General features: G+C 33.3%; 1 protein-coding gene across 7 annotated transcripts in view; it reads right to left on the reverse strand.

The window, feature by feature from the left end:
• LOC143232616 (ras-related and estrogen-regulated growth inhibitor-like) overlaps nucleotides 1-14,359 on the reverse strand; it is a 35,219-nt gene extending 20,860 nt beyond the window's left edge. The window contains exons 1-2 of one of the 7 annotated variants that reach the window (XM_076468246.1): nucleotides 14,226-14,359; nucleotides 7,327-7,506 (exon numbers count right to left, since the gene is read on the reverse strand). In XM_076468246.1, the coding sequence (XP_076324361.1) occupies nucleotides 7,327-7,506; nucleotides 14,226-14,244 (199 nt within the window). In that variant the 5' untranslated portion in view covers nucleotides 14,245-14,359. Of the gene's footprint in view, nucleotides 1-922; nucleotides 1,329-7,235; nucleotides 7,507-8,705; nucleotides 8,924-14,221 lie in introns of those variants that run through there. The other 6 variants (XM_076468242.1, XM_076468245.1, XM_076468243.1 and 3 more) reach the window with 6 other exon arrangements.

A 14,359-nucleotide genomic window follows, 5' to 3' on the forward strand; every position in this document is an offset into this window, starting at 1 on the left:
TCTCTCTGTAGGATAAAAACAAGTGAAGCCTAAATTTCATAAGAACACTGGTCACGTAGAGCTATGTTGTAAATCATATACATTGAATTAGCAGAAGGAGAATTCCTTGCGTTATCAAAGTAAACACTCGCACTCGAAAACTGTAAAAAATATACAATTTACAAGACTCATGAAAACCCTTACGAGTAAGCTAACCAATAAAAAGATGGAAAAATTACTTGAGGACTTATGTGGAAAACTTATGAGGAATATGGGAAATGATTCGTCCCTTTTTGAAGATCCCCCACTGGTACAGTGGTAAGTCTATAGATTTACAATCCTAAAATCAGGGTTGTATTCCTCTCGGTAGACACAGCAGATAGCCTGATGTGGCTTTGCTAAAAGAAAAACACACACATACACTCCTTTTTGATGCTAAAAAAATAGTTTACTTTTGGGTGTTTAAGGAAAAAACATTCACTAAAATATTTTAAAACAAATGTTATGTTAATTGATAAACGTGTTTAAATAAAAGTAACGCATGTAAATTTTGCCAAAAAATGCTTATTTCATACCATACTATAAATATGTGTGTGTTTGTATTTTTGCGAATTTCGCACAAAGCTACTCGAGGGATATCTGTGCTAGCCGTCCCTAATTTAGCAATGTAGGGCTAGAGGAAAGGCAGCTAGTCATCACCACCCACCGCCAACTCTTGGGCTACTCTTTTACCAGCGAATAGTGGGATTGACCGTAACTTTATAACGCCCTCACGGCTGAAAGGGGGAGCATGTTTAGTGCGACTGGGATTCGAACCCGCGACCCTTAGATTATGAGTCGAACGCCTTAACCCACTTGGCCATGCCGGGCCCTATAAATATGTACACATACAGATGGAAAAAAACTACCAAAAATATCAGAAGAAGACTTAAAAACACAATACCTTTTTTATATTGTTTCTGCCAAACATTTCTTTCTTTCAGATTTAAGTCACTACTAAACATACATAAAGAAGAATTGATTAATAATACTAATGGGGTTAATGACATTTTATAATAACAACTTGCATATGCTAATGAATTGTCGTGTCGCCGCAAGAGAGAACCGTGACACTGAGATCGACATGTTTTGCACTTATATATGTTAATGATTCAAAGAAACTTCTCAACCATTTTATTTACAATTTCCTAATGATTATATCATGGCTGGATATATAAAAAAATCATTCTGAAAAAGGACATTCGCATAACGAGATCATTAAACGATATAGTGTCTAAAGACGTTAAAAAATAGCGAAAACAGAACGTTAGAACAGCATTAGGCACTGAAATAATTTCTCAATCATTCCGGAATAATATTCCCATCCATAAAGAGAAAACTATTGTTTCAAACAAAAAATATTTAATCATTTCACCCCCTCCCTACAAAAAGAAACAAACAACTGTTACGATTAAGCTGGAAATGTCTCTTTGTGCCGAAAAAATTAAAAAGAGAATTCAAACTGGAGAAAGGTCACAAGCCAAACGGCTATTTTACTAATAAAGATGGTCAAATTCTCATTCGACCACAAAACTGCCAAGTACGCCGATGCAGCTTGAATAGGTTTTTTATGTCATTGCTCTGCTTGTACATGGCTTTGGAGTCTGATGTCCACTTAAATGGGATAGTGTAAAATTTTTAACAAGTTTGGCCTCGCCATATATTTCGAAAGTCTTGTTACAACGGATATTATAGTGTTGTGAGTAGCCACGTTCATTAGCCTGATATAATATGGGCTCGAAGATTAACGTAGAACCTGTAACATCATTCATATAAAGTACTGTTAAATCTCAGTAAACCTTTTTGGTCCTTTTCGTTTAAGTGCGTATTCTGCAAAGATGTATATCTTTTTAAGGTTTAAGATAATACTTTATTAGAAACAAGAATTAATTATCAATAATATAGCTGTTTTGCTGTACGTCCTTCGAACCATTATTGAACTGTACGCACCCTTGTAGAAACATAAAGTAATTAATAAACCAAAACCCTATTGGTTGGTTTGTTTGTATTTAAGCACAAAGCTGCGCAAAGGGCTATCTGTGCTCTGCCCAACACGGGTATCGAAGCCCGAATTCGAGCCTTGTAAGTCTGCAGACATACCGTTATGCCACTAGAGGGCGTTTTGCTTGGTGATCTCTTAATCATTTCTCTGTAAATAAATAAGGAAAAGTATTTATTTTGTTTTATGTTTCGCAATATTTGGCTATGGAGCATGGTACAAATAAGTTAAGAAATTGTTTTTTTTTGCTAGCCACTAGAGATTCATACTATACGTTTTGAAAGTGGTTACTGAAAGCATAATCATAAATGATCAAAAAATGAAATCATCATTTGTTAAAATGAAAGTTAAAAGAATAGAAACTTCTGGATAATGATGTTAATAGTTGTTAAAATGATTGCTGAAATAAAAGGAATTTGTTTTGTTTTTTTGAATTTCGCACAAAGCTACTCGAGAGCTATCTGTGCTAGCCGTCCCTAATTTAGCAGTGTAAGACTAGAGGCAAAGCAGCTATTCACCACCACCCACCAATTCTTGGGCTACTCTTTTACCAACGAATAGTGGGATTGACCGTCACATTATAACGCCCCCACGGCTGAAAGGGCGAGCATGTTTGGTGCGATGGGGACGCGAACCCGTGACCCTCAGATTACGAGTCGCACGCCTTAACACGCTTGGCCATTCCGGGCCGAAACAAAAGGAAGCAAAGAAATTACCGGCATTGAAAACTAACACTATAACAATAAAAAGAAAAAAAAAACATTCGCCAGTGAACGACACACGTGGTAGTGGAAACAATTTCTTAAACAGTAAAAAGCCTCATCAGAGAATGATACCACTAATGCTAGCTGTTGAAACAATTTAAAATCTTAAGCTGTATCCTTGAAACTACTCCAATAACTACTGGGTAATTCTTTCTGCATATCACCAATCTTGTTTTGAATCAAAAAGTTGTTATGCAAAGAGGTTGTAGTTGGTCAACAAATAAAGACAACTTACTCTATTGAACGTGTGTTTTCTTATAGGAAAACCACACTGGGCTATCTGCTGTGTCCACCGAAAGGAATCGAACCATTGATTTTAGCGTTGTAAATTCGTAAGCATTCTGTTCCAGCGGGGGATTGCGTTGAGTCCCCGGTAACTTTAACTTCAAATCATCTCCCCTTCTCACTTCAAATATACCAAGAAACAGAATGCGCAAAAATCAGATTATTCATTTCAAACCTCGAATTGATACTATAGTTCAAAGGCGAAGTATTAACGTGCGTATCTGAAAAGCTTATTTCACTCGAACGATTTAAATGTTATGTTCAATAAAAGTCTTTATCAGTCTTTCATAAGACACTCATTGTACCTCACCCAAGAAAAATTTATTTATTTATTTTAACGTAAATCTAAGACCCAGTGGAAAAGGAGACAAGATTATATAAGGCTATTACAAGTCAACAGTTTCCAACTGATAAGCCTCAAGAACTCGATCGTTTGTAGGTTTAAATTTAAAAAAAAAAATTACCAGGAGACAAACACGTAAGTAATTTTCTGCAGTTTGCTTAAGTTAATGAAGAAACATCAATAGAATTTCATCAACAAATTCCTGTGCATTTTGCAATGATAGATAAGTTGTTCGATCTTTCCTATACATTAAATGATTTTACATTTAGGAAGACTATTCTCCTCAGGAAGTAATCCATTGGTTAGGGTTAGAATTGCTTAATGTGACGCTTAACTTTATATTCTCATATCAGGAAATTAATTTGAAATTCCTCAAATACTTAGTTTCCGGAAATTAGTTTTTCCAATCACCTCATCTCTTCTCTATGTAACTAAATGTTAGGATTTCTTTTTAATAACAAAAAACACAACGCTGTTACTTGTATATATATATATACATACATCGTTTTGTTTTGATTGTTGTTTTTTAGCTTTTATTCTGTCATTACACATGCAATAAAAATATTTTTCCAATGCGATGATATAATCAACAACAGATTGTATTTAGCATTCTCTGTGTGTTTTCTCAGTGTTAACTGTATACTGTATATACATGTGTGTTACGTGCTTCCTGTTTCTACAGCTGTCATACTAAATTCGGGTTTATAGAACAATATAATTACTTTACGCTGCACCTTAACGATACAGTTGTATCGTTAGCCATGGTGTTTTTCAATATTCCTGTCACACTTCACGATCTGGGTTATAATCTAGTTTTGGGTGTACATTGTCGATACATATTTCCAGGCACTTTTATTCTGAAACCTGAATGGTTAGCATGCAAAGGCTATGAACCCGTGATTCCTTGGTTCCTAATTCGTTTTAAAAGGAAAACATCCTCCGCAATATAAGACCCTGAGCGCACTTAACTAGTAACGAACAAACTCACTATTTGATCATATAAGAGTAGTCCAGGTTTTACTGACTAGCTGCTCGCCTTCTTCGCTTGTCAGTTCAAGCCTATGGAAAACTCAGCGGGGCAATAGCCCTTGTGTAGCGTTACGAAATAAAATGGTTAAATAAACAAACAAATAATCTCCAGCCAAATGTCTTCACCTACACATGTCAGAATTCTAAACAGCATGGAACACGATATTAACAAACTGAAAAGTTATTATAATACAAGAAATGTGTACTAAATCAGTTTATATGATGCTTTGACAGTTATATAGAAGAACTAAAGACTATTTAACTTCCAGACGTATCCAACGATTTTTATATTAAACTTGATTATTATTAACTGACTTGAATTTAGTTTATTTTCGCAGAAATAACGAAATATTACTTTAGAAAGAATTTCGTAGATATTTTGTTCATGTTGTTACTAAACGCAAAACTACACAACGAGTATTTTAGCCCTAACCACCGCATATATCTAAAATCCAGTCGGAAAGGAGACGAGATTATATTGTTTGTTTGTTTTTTAAATTTCGCGTAAACCTACACAAGTACTATCTGCGCTAGCCGACCGTAATTTAGCAGTCTAACACTAGAGGGAAAGCAGCTAGTAATCATCACCCACCGCCAACTCTTGGGCTACTCTCTTATTAACGAATAGTGGGATTGACCGTCATATTATAACGCCCCCACGGCTGAAAGGGCGAACATGTTAGGTGTGACAGGGATTCGAACTTGCGACCTTCGGATTACGAGTTGAGTGCCTGAATCCTCTGGCCATGCAGAGCCTAACTAGATAGAATACTCTCTATAAACTTCAATACATTACATGGAATCCCCAGCCTCTCCACTGATCCATCAAGGGGAATTTCGTATTTATATATATTTGTTAAATCACAATACACTTTGAAATATGCCTTACGCTTTAAATCTTCATTCATTTTCATCTCAGAATGGAAGTTGTTTTGGAAAAAAACAGAGAATCACTGGCGATTTGCTCAAAATTTTAGACGTGGCGAAAAAAACATAAAAACCATAGGTTATCAAATTCATTAATTTCTTATTCTTATTCTTAATTATCTTTTAATTACCTTGTTATATAAAAACTCCGACTGTAATTTATATGAATTATTTCTCGAGCAAAAAATATATTAAAGTAAATGGCCCGGCATGGCCAGGTGGGTTAAGGCTTTCGACTCGTAATCTGAGGGTCGCGGGTTTGAATCCCCGTCGCACCAAACATACTTGCCCTTTCAGCCGTGGGGGAGTTATAATGTGACAATCAGTCCAACTATTCGTTAATAAAATAGTAGCCCAAGAGTTGTTGGTGGGTGGTGATGACTAGCTGCCTTCCCTCTCTACTCTTACACTGATAAATTAGGGACGGTTTGCACAGATAGCCCTTGAGTAGCTTTGCGCAAAATGCGAAATTACAAACAAACAATTAAAGTAAATTAACATAAAATTAAGAGTCTGTTTTAATTATAAATTACAATGAACTTCCCATCGAATAAAATTATTATCAACACCTCACCATGTTTTCGAGATATCTGAAGTCCAGTCAATCCGCTATAATACTTGTTTAATTTATTAATATTAATCACATCGTTTGGACGATAGTCTGATTTCAGTTTAATTGTATGAAGGCATTTATAGGTAAAGCAAATAATAATAAAACATGTTTTGTTTATTTACATATTAGAATTATTATATAATATTACATGCGTTAGCACACTGAACAACTTTTATAACCTTAACATTTTTATACTGATCTTTATAGAATTTTCTAGAACAAGTTAACCTTGCGAAACTTTGAAGCATCTACAATAAACAAAAGTAACTACCATCATGCAACGACTAGATTCGCCCATGGTAGCAATTGGTAAAATGTAATTGTAAGAATAATTCTTATGACTGGGATAAAAGTAACGGTATTTTGTGAGGTATAAAAAGAAATTACGACGTTATAATTGAATATATGATGTAATAATTGAATACCGTTGGATAAATATGACCTAGTGGCTAGTGAACCGAGTTGAAGATATATAGAGCCACAGAACATTTTCTTACTTTCAGCTGTGAGGGTGTTATAAATGAGACAATCAATTCCAGTTTCAATTAACAGTAAACCAGTACTGCTGCCTGCTTACTTCCTGTATAGTCAGAAATTCTAATTTAGAAATGGCTATTCTGATCATAGGGGTCTCTGTCCTGAATGTTTATCAAATGTGTTGCATAAAAATCCTTGTTCAGTTAAAAATACCAGTATTAATTGCATGCCTTTTTAGTACATCGAATTTTTCAGACCTTTATAAATCGTACCATACCTGTGATATCATAATTTGTATATTATATAATTTATATAGCAGTTTTTAAAGGATTAATACAAGAAAATGCTACAAAACATTATATTGATTGAAGAAATAATCGAGCTCTATCAGTTATTAACTACTGTTTTCCTTAAATATTTTAGTGGTTTTGTTTAATTTTTTTTAGAAGAAAATTTTCCAAAATATTAAAATTTAATTTAGGATTATCATTCTGTCGGCTGCAAATGGGAGATTTTCTGAACGTTCGTAAAATGAAATATAACATGTGTATAGTAAAATGCCTATTTAATATTGTAAATTTACGATAAAATTATCTTCGTCTCTTAAATATCACTTGGTAATGCAGTGCTATAAGTTTGAAGACCTACAATGCTAGAATTCGGATTTCAATTCCTTCGGTGGGGGCAGTACAGTTAGCTAAGTTCTATATTTAACACATAGAAAAAACAGAGAATACATTCCATAACCTAAAAGTTATAAGAGCTGTCTGATCAATTAACCTGCATGTTGGCGTGAGCGCTCAGTGATAAAAACGAAAACTCGTTCATTGGTCAGTCTATCTTCTCGTTCAGGAAGCATGACTAGGCTTACCTGACTTCCCCACTCCTGCTAGGCCTAGTACCATCACTTTTAGTGTTTTTGGACGAGCATGGTGTGACAGTCTGCTAAACATCGACTTACAACCTGGAGATCTAGATGAAAGGAAAGTTGATGCAAAGGAATCCCCACTGGTTTCTTCCTGTGCCATTTGGTGATGTATTTTGGTTAGAGCTAAAGTTCATGAAGCGCCATTGAAAAAAATAAATAAAAGGAAATGACTACATAATTTAAAAATGTTTTTAAATTTTATCCCTAACTCAAAATATAGTTTTGTTTATCTGTTTTAAACTCAACTGTCATCATAAAGATTAACAATCTATTTTCTAAAGAAATGTAAAAACAAATAATTACGTCAATGACAAAAATTAACAAAACTTTGACGAAAGGTAGTTTTTTATATTCAATAAAAGATCTATGTGGTTTCAAACCAGGTTGTCTACAACATACTCAACAAAACAAATACTCAAAATACCTATTTAACCTTCTGGTCACATGATACACGTGCCAATTATTACATCGTCTTTTTGTTTTTCTTTGCATCTGATAGAGACGTGCCAAATATAGACACTCAGAGTTTTAAGTTTACTTGAGCAGACAAACATCTTTTGTTAGTAGCGAATTATGTGAGAGCTAAGCTTGAAACTAATCTAATCTTTATGGTAAAGTTTTGTGATTAAATACATGTATATTTTTCTGTAATATGTAAGCAATATTGTTACAATATTATACCTGAAGCCAAACTAAAAGTAAACGAACAGAGCTTTGTTAATCAAGAAAACAAAAGACAGAGTAGCGTGTGTTAATCTGAACAGAAAAATAATTTACAATACATATGCGAAGCTATGCAAATCACCTTGAAATACAACAAACGCAACGATCGGATCAGGTGTTAACACTAAAGTTTGGTTGTTGTACGTGAATATTTTTACATTATATTTGAATGTTCCTTTGTTCTTTCAGGATTAATTAAACTTATTCTATATCCACTTCGATTAGTTATCAATAAAACTATCATTGCATCTACACCTATTATAGTAACTTTTCATTAAATCCAATTAGAAGAACTTGAACAGCATCACTGCTTCATGTTCTTAAAATATTAAACTTTTTTATATATCCTAAATCTAATCTCAGTATTCCGAAAATGCCTGTATACAGTTTCAATGATCACCTAGCACAAACTTTCAGAAATATGACACTTCTTTTCCATGCATTCCTTGTTTATTATTACTAATGTATTAAATTAAGTTATTATATTTGAACTAAATCTTAAATTGAAATCAAACGCAAAGACTAAACGACGTCGGAGTTTCAATCATGGGTTCACCTAGCTGGAACTTTGATTATCGTTATGGACTAGCTATACTCACGTGGATATGTGGTTGGTCTCCCTGTAGCTGTATTGACCAAAGACTGAGTGCAAGTGACAAGAAGGAAGACACAATTTGTCTTTTATTTGAGTTTACTATAACTTTACTGAAATGTGTTCTTCGTCACCCGGAGTCTCGTATATTTACGACAGCGGTGTGTTTTCACAACTGCAGCAACTTCACGCGCGCTCTGTGGGCGGAGCCACCCTCGAAGCTTTGCTTCGAACAGTTATCAAACTCGAACCATGCAAAGCGCTCTGTGTGTTGTAAAACCGAACAAACTGACTGTTTTCAGCTCATAAACTTTAAAATACGTATTGTGCACACAACAACGTTATACATTCGATTATTATTTCTCAACAAGAAACGATACTCGTATATTGGTGAGTTGTTGTCTATGATATTTAACTGGAATTAGCATCCGTTAAATGCTTCAGTCGTGATATTAATCTGAATAGCATAATAAAATAGTTAAAAAATAGTGAAATAATAAAAATACGACCTCATCTGAAGTTTTATTTCGGCTGTGATTGTAAACCACACAAAAACTCAACTTGAAAAAAGTCTTAGAAAGAAATTTAGACCTAAAATTCGTAAAACATAAAAATTAATCTAAATGATTTTAATTCTATCATTAATAACTAAAAATAAACATAAGTGTAGTTCCAGGCTTAAAATCTAAATCAATATTAAGTTGTTAAATATCCCATTACTGCTTATAGTAAACTATTATTCTAATCATTCTATTTCCTTAACTGCTCTAAATATTATAAAACACTATCAATATTATAAGCTTCAAATAAACATTTTACAAGAGAATTTTCTAAATTAAAAAAAAAGCATCTACGGGTCTTACAAGTATATAGCGGTTCATTTAAAAAAATAATAATATTCGGTAAAACTCATTTTAACAGTAACTCCACAAAAGTGTGCTTTGTTTGTTTGAATTTCGCGTAATGCTACACGTGGGCTATCTGCGCTAGCCGTCCCTAATTTAGTAGTGTAAGACTAGAGGGAAGGCAACTAGTCATCACCACCCACCGCCAACTCCTGGACTACTCTTTTACAAACGAATAGTGGAATTGACTGCCACATTATAACGCCCCCACGGCTGAAAGGACGAGCACTTTTGGTGCGACCGGGATTCGAACCCGCGACCTCAGATTATGAGTCGAACGCCTTACTTAACCCACCTGTCTATGTCGGGCCTGAAAGTGTGCTATTACATTATTTTTGTCGATTTTATTTCAGACTTTTCCTTTTCAAATCTGTTATATAATTGAAGTATACATATGGCGTTTGTTCAGTTGTTTTGTTTATTATTTTTACATCACAGTTTGTTGTCCTTCTTAAGATGTATTCGAATTACTAAAGGTCCACCTAACTAATTAAACATTAGTGATGTATTAAACAATGACACAGTCATTGATTATCAGCAGAGAAATAAAGTTTTTGAAAATATTGTTTTTGTTGTACTCCTGATCAAATGAACTTTTACTTTCTTACCTTTAATCCTCAAATTATTTACTTCTTTTTATACCGTTCACTACCAATAGGGCTAATATATCACAAAACCCTCACCTAAATATTTCATGAAATTATCCAGTTTGTAATTTATGCTGCCTTATAGGGATTCCAGTAGCAATTAGTTGTATTAATTTCAACATTCACACTTCTGTTTACATACCTTAATTGATGTCCTGTAATCATCAAATTATTTGACCTGCAAGCTGTTTGGTGTAAAAAAAGTCGATATAGTCTATTATCCGTGATTCTGTAGAGACAGTGGTATAAGTTACTACTTATCCTAGATCATCTTCAGGTTAACCTTCAGATTGTTCTCTGCTTATTAATAAAAGTGTTAATACCCATAACAACCGTTCTGAGATACATAAATAGATGTTGTAGCGCTAAGAGTTTTGTGTTTATAACGTACTTCTATGTGCCATAGACGAGATTACGTTAATCCGCATACACCTAAAAAACTTAAAATAGGCACATTTGAAAGCAACGGTCACTGTATATAAGTTTGGAATACATTATCGAAAATATTACACCGGGTCACGTATTTGATGTAATTTCTAATCTTCAATTAGACGAAACTCTACTTAAATGTGTAATTGAAAGCATGTGGATTTTATTTAAGCACGTTTCGCTCTCTAGGCTTACCTCTAGAAGATAATGAAACTGTTAAAGAGATTCAAAATGCATAACGCAAAGTCTACGACGTCTGGAATGGATAATACGAAACTGTGTAAGTATGAAATTCAGAACGTATAACAATACACTTGTATTTGTACATCTTTTTAATAGTTAGTACAATTATTCAGAAGTATTTGTACACCTTAGTTTATTTAATTCAATTAAACAAACATATATGTAAATGTACACTTTATTAAAGGTCGTCGAATTACGTATATGTTTTCACATGCGTATGAACAAACATATTTTGTGTATTTGCACGTACAATTAAGTTTTCTTAACTGGATTTACAAAACTATCACATAGGATAGAATAGGTGTTAAATTTTACTTATCCAAGCACGTAATGGAGTCTAAGAATAGGAAACTATCAATTCACATACACAGAAGATGATTTACTTACAAGTTTGTAAAGGATTGACTGCAACCATATTGATCAAATTACTAATACCCAAGCTGTAGTCACATATTGCAATACACGAATAGTTCATTAGCTCAAATATACAGCCTCTGAAATATGAATTTCTTTTTCACTTTGAAATTCACTGCACTGTTAAAATGTTTACTAATCATTTTATGAAAGAAAAACGATTATTTTTTAATATATATATATAAAAGTGCTGTTCCAGACGACAAAATATTTTGCATACACAAAGTATAAATAGAAAAAAAATCACGTTTCTCAGAGCTTGCTGTAGATCAGTGTTTCCTAAAGTGAAAGCCGAGGACTCCTGGGAGGTAAAGTTTTTGTTTTGTTTTGGGAGGCCGCCATGAAAGTGACGAAAACTACAAAATTGAATTAATTTTCATTATAAATAAATAATAATTCAATAAAAATGTTGAATTAATTAAATTATACAGTATGTCAAAAGGATATTTTACTGTGTTTAATATGGCACTGTGTTTCAATCACCATGTTAAAGTTATAAGTCGGGGGACCTCAAACTTCTTCATTGACATCAAGGGAGCCTCAGACTAAAAACGTTTAGGAATCAGTAGTTTGAATTATGGATTTTATTGTGTATCTATACGAAATGTTTTAAGCAAATCTTCGTATAAAAAAATAATATCTAAATTGCACAACAAAGTAGTTCGGATACAAATGTCTATTCCGTATTCTTTTAACTTTAGTAAAAGTACCAGGACAAAAATCATAAAATCATTGCACAGTGATTCTGAACGTGGTTTAGGTATTTTACTCAATTCATTAACAAGTTATAAAAAGGTTGTGGCTGAAACTTAAATATTCTTTTTATTTTACCTTACTGTACTATGTTGAAGCCCAAATATTAAATAAGTCAGACTCGATGTACTATTTCTAAATACTTCAGAAACCAAGACATTTAAAAATGTAAATAAACTATATTCTTCAACAGAATAAAGTTAATTTTCAAATAAAAGTTATTCACACCTGTAGTCAATAATGATTAACACAATTTAGCGAAGAGGGATGGCGGTACGAAAATATTGCAAGGATTATCTTCTATTGTTGGGGGTACGAACATATTGCTGGGATTATCTTCTATTATTGTTCTATTGTTGGGGATACGAACATACTTCAATGATTATCTTCTATTGTTGTGGTAAAGAAATGAACCAAAACATACGCAATCAGACGGCCCAAATTGATCGTAGTTTCTACTTTGATATTGAAAACTAGTTAATATATTTACATTGGACAGTAACCCAAATACAGTATTGTAAAAAAAATTGAAGTGTCCTATTTCATAAGTTGAGTACCCTTGCTGTTAACGATATCTTCGATCGTCTTCTAACATTGTGAACATTGCAAAACAATGTCACGAGGCACTTTGATAAACACGGATTAACATTAGAGCTTGCAAAGCAAGCAGTGGTATCTACTTTTTATTTTAAAGTTTTTCAATACATCTATGCAATAGATATAATGCACCTAAAACTTCACTCAATTCACTGCATAGTTTTCATGTTCTGTCCATTCTACTTATGATACTAAATTCTAGAAGGTTTAACCAGCATAATATTCTAGAAAATTTAGTTATTACAACTGTGGGAAGGGAAAGTTCTACCAAAAATTACCTAAATTACTGCTGAAGCTATCAGATACTGATGAAATGGAACGTAAGGGACAGTCTCTATGTATACTATCAGATACTGATGAAATGGAACGTAAGGGACAGTCTCTATGTATACTGTTGGGAATCCGCACACCAGTAAGAGTTCTGACACAGGTACTTCTTAAGAACTTGTATAATTGACAATTTATACAATTATATTATTTAAGGTTCAATAAATATTTGTTAATCGCCTTCTCACTAATTAAAATGGGTCTAGTGGTTGGTAACTTCAAATGATCTTGTCTAGACCTTTATTTTTTTCATTTTATCATCATAAACGTGTTTCTCCTTTACTACAAGCGTGCCCCCCAGTAGCACAACGATATGTCTACGAACTCATACTGCTAAAAACACCGTTTCAATATCCGTGGTGGGCAAAGTACAGATAGCCCATTGTATAGTTTTGTGCTTAATTCCAAACAAACAAATACTACAAGTGTCTTTACCAATTTTAAAAATTATCCGACTGAAGTTACGTTTATGCTCTTCTAATTCAGTCAAATTATCGTAGACTGAAGTTTTTAACACTAAGTTTTCAGTTTATGCCGTTTCAACTGTTCATACAGTACCAGTAAGTGAAGTCTTAGTTGAGAAATATGGTAAGAAACCTTGAGTTATGGAAGCAATACGACTCTTCTCTTGTTACTGTCTTAAATTAAAATACAAGTAAAACGTAAGATCTCTTAATCTTGTTTCCTGGGTATAACTGACGAGTTACTGGGTGGTGGAAACACTACAGATTGTAAGATCAGTCGAAGAATGTATTAACAATATATTTAATAAAGTGCACAAAATTATTGTTATTCTTTAAAGTTAAAAACCTTAGAATTATTCTACATTTATTTCCTTGCTTCAATGATGCACTTATAAAACTGATAAACCTGTAATTCAGAAGTTTCTAGATGGACAAGTTATTACATAATTCAGATTATACTTCTTTTGTGAAATACTTTATATGTGTAATATTTTGGTCGTTATATGTTTTAACTCAAATATGATAAGGACTACGTGTTGTCTTTAGTAATATCTTTTACACTTGATATTTAAATTACGCCAAAATATAGAGGCACCATTAAATGCCTAAAGTGGTATGTCTTACATTGGGAAACCACCAACTGACCTTGATATGAACCTAGAGCGTGGTCGTTCTGACTATTTCTCATTCCGTAGATATTATGCTTTAACAGCAGAAAAACAAAAAACACATATATATACTCACTTACAGCCACAATGAACGTCCATCAGTAACGTAAGTAAAATTGGTGTTGGACAAACAATCACATACACAATCAAATGTAAGGCCACACTAAACGCAAATAGTGTAATGACAACATCATGGGGTTGAAAGCATCATATT

Source organism: Tachypleus tridentatus, chromosome 11 (genome assembly GCF_004210375.1).
Source record: "Tachypleus tridentatus isolate NWPU-2018 chromosome 11, ASM421037v1, whole genome shotgun sequence".
Taxonomy (NCBI): Eukaryota; Metazoa; Arthropoda; class Merostomata; order Xiphosura; family Limulidae; genus Tachypleus; species Tachypleus tridentatus.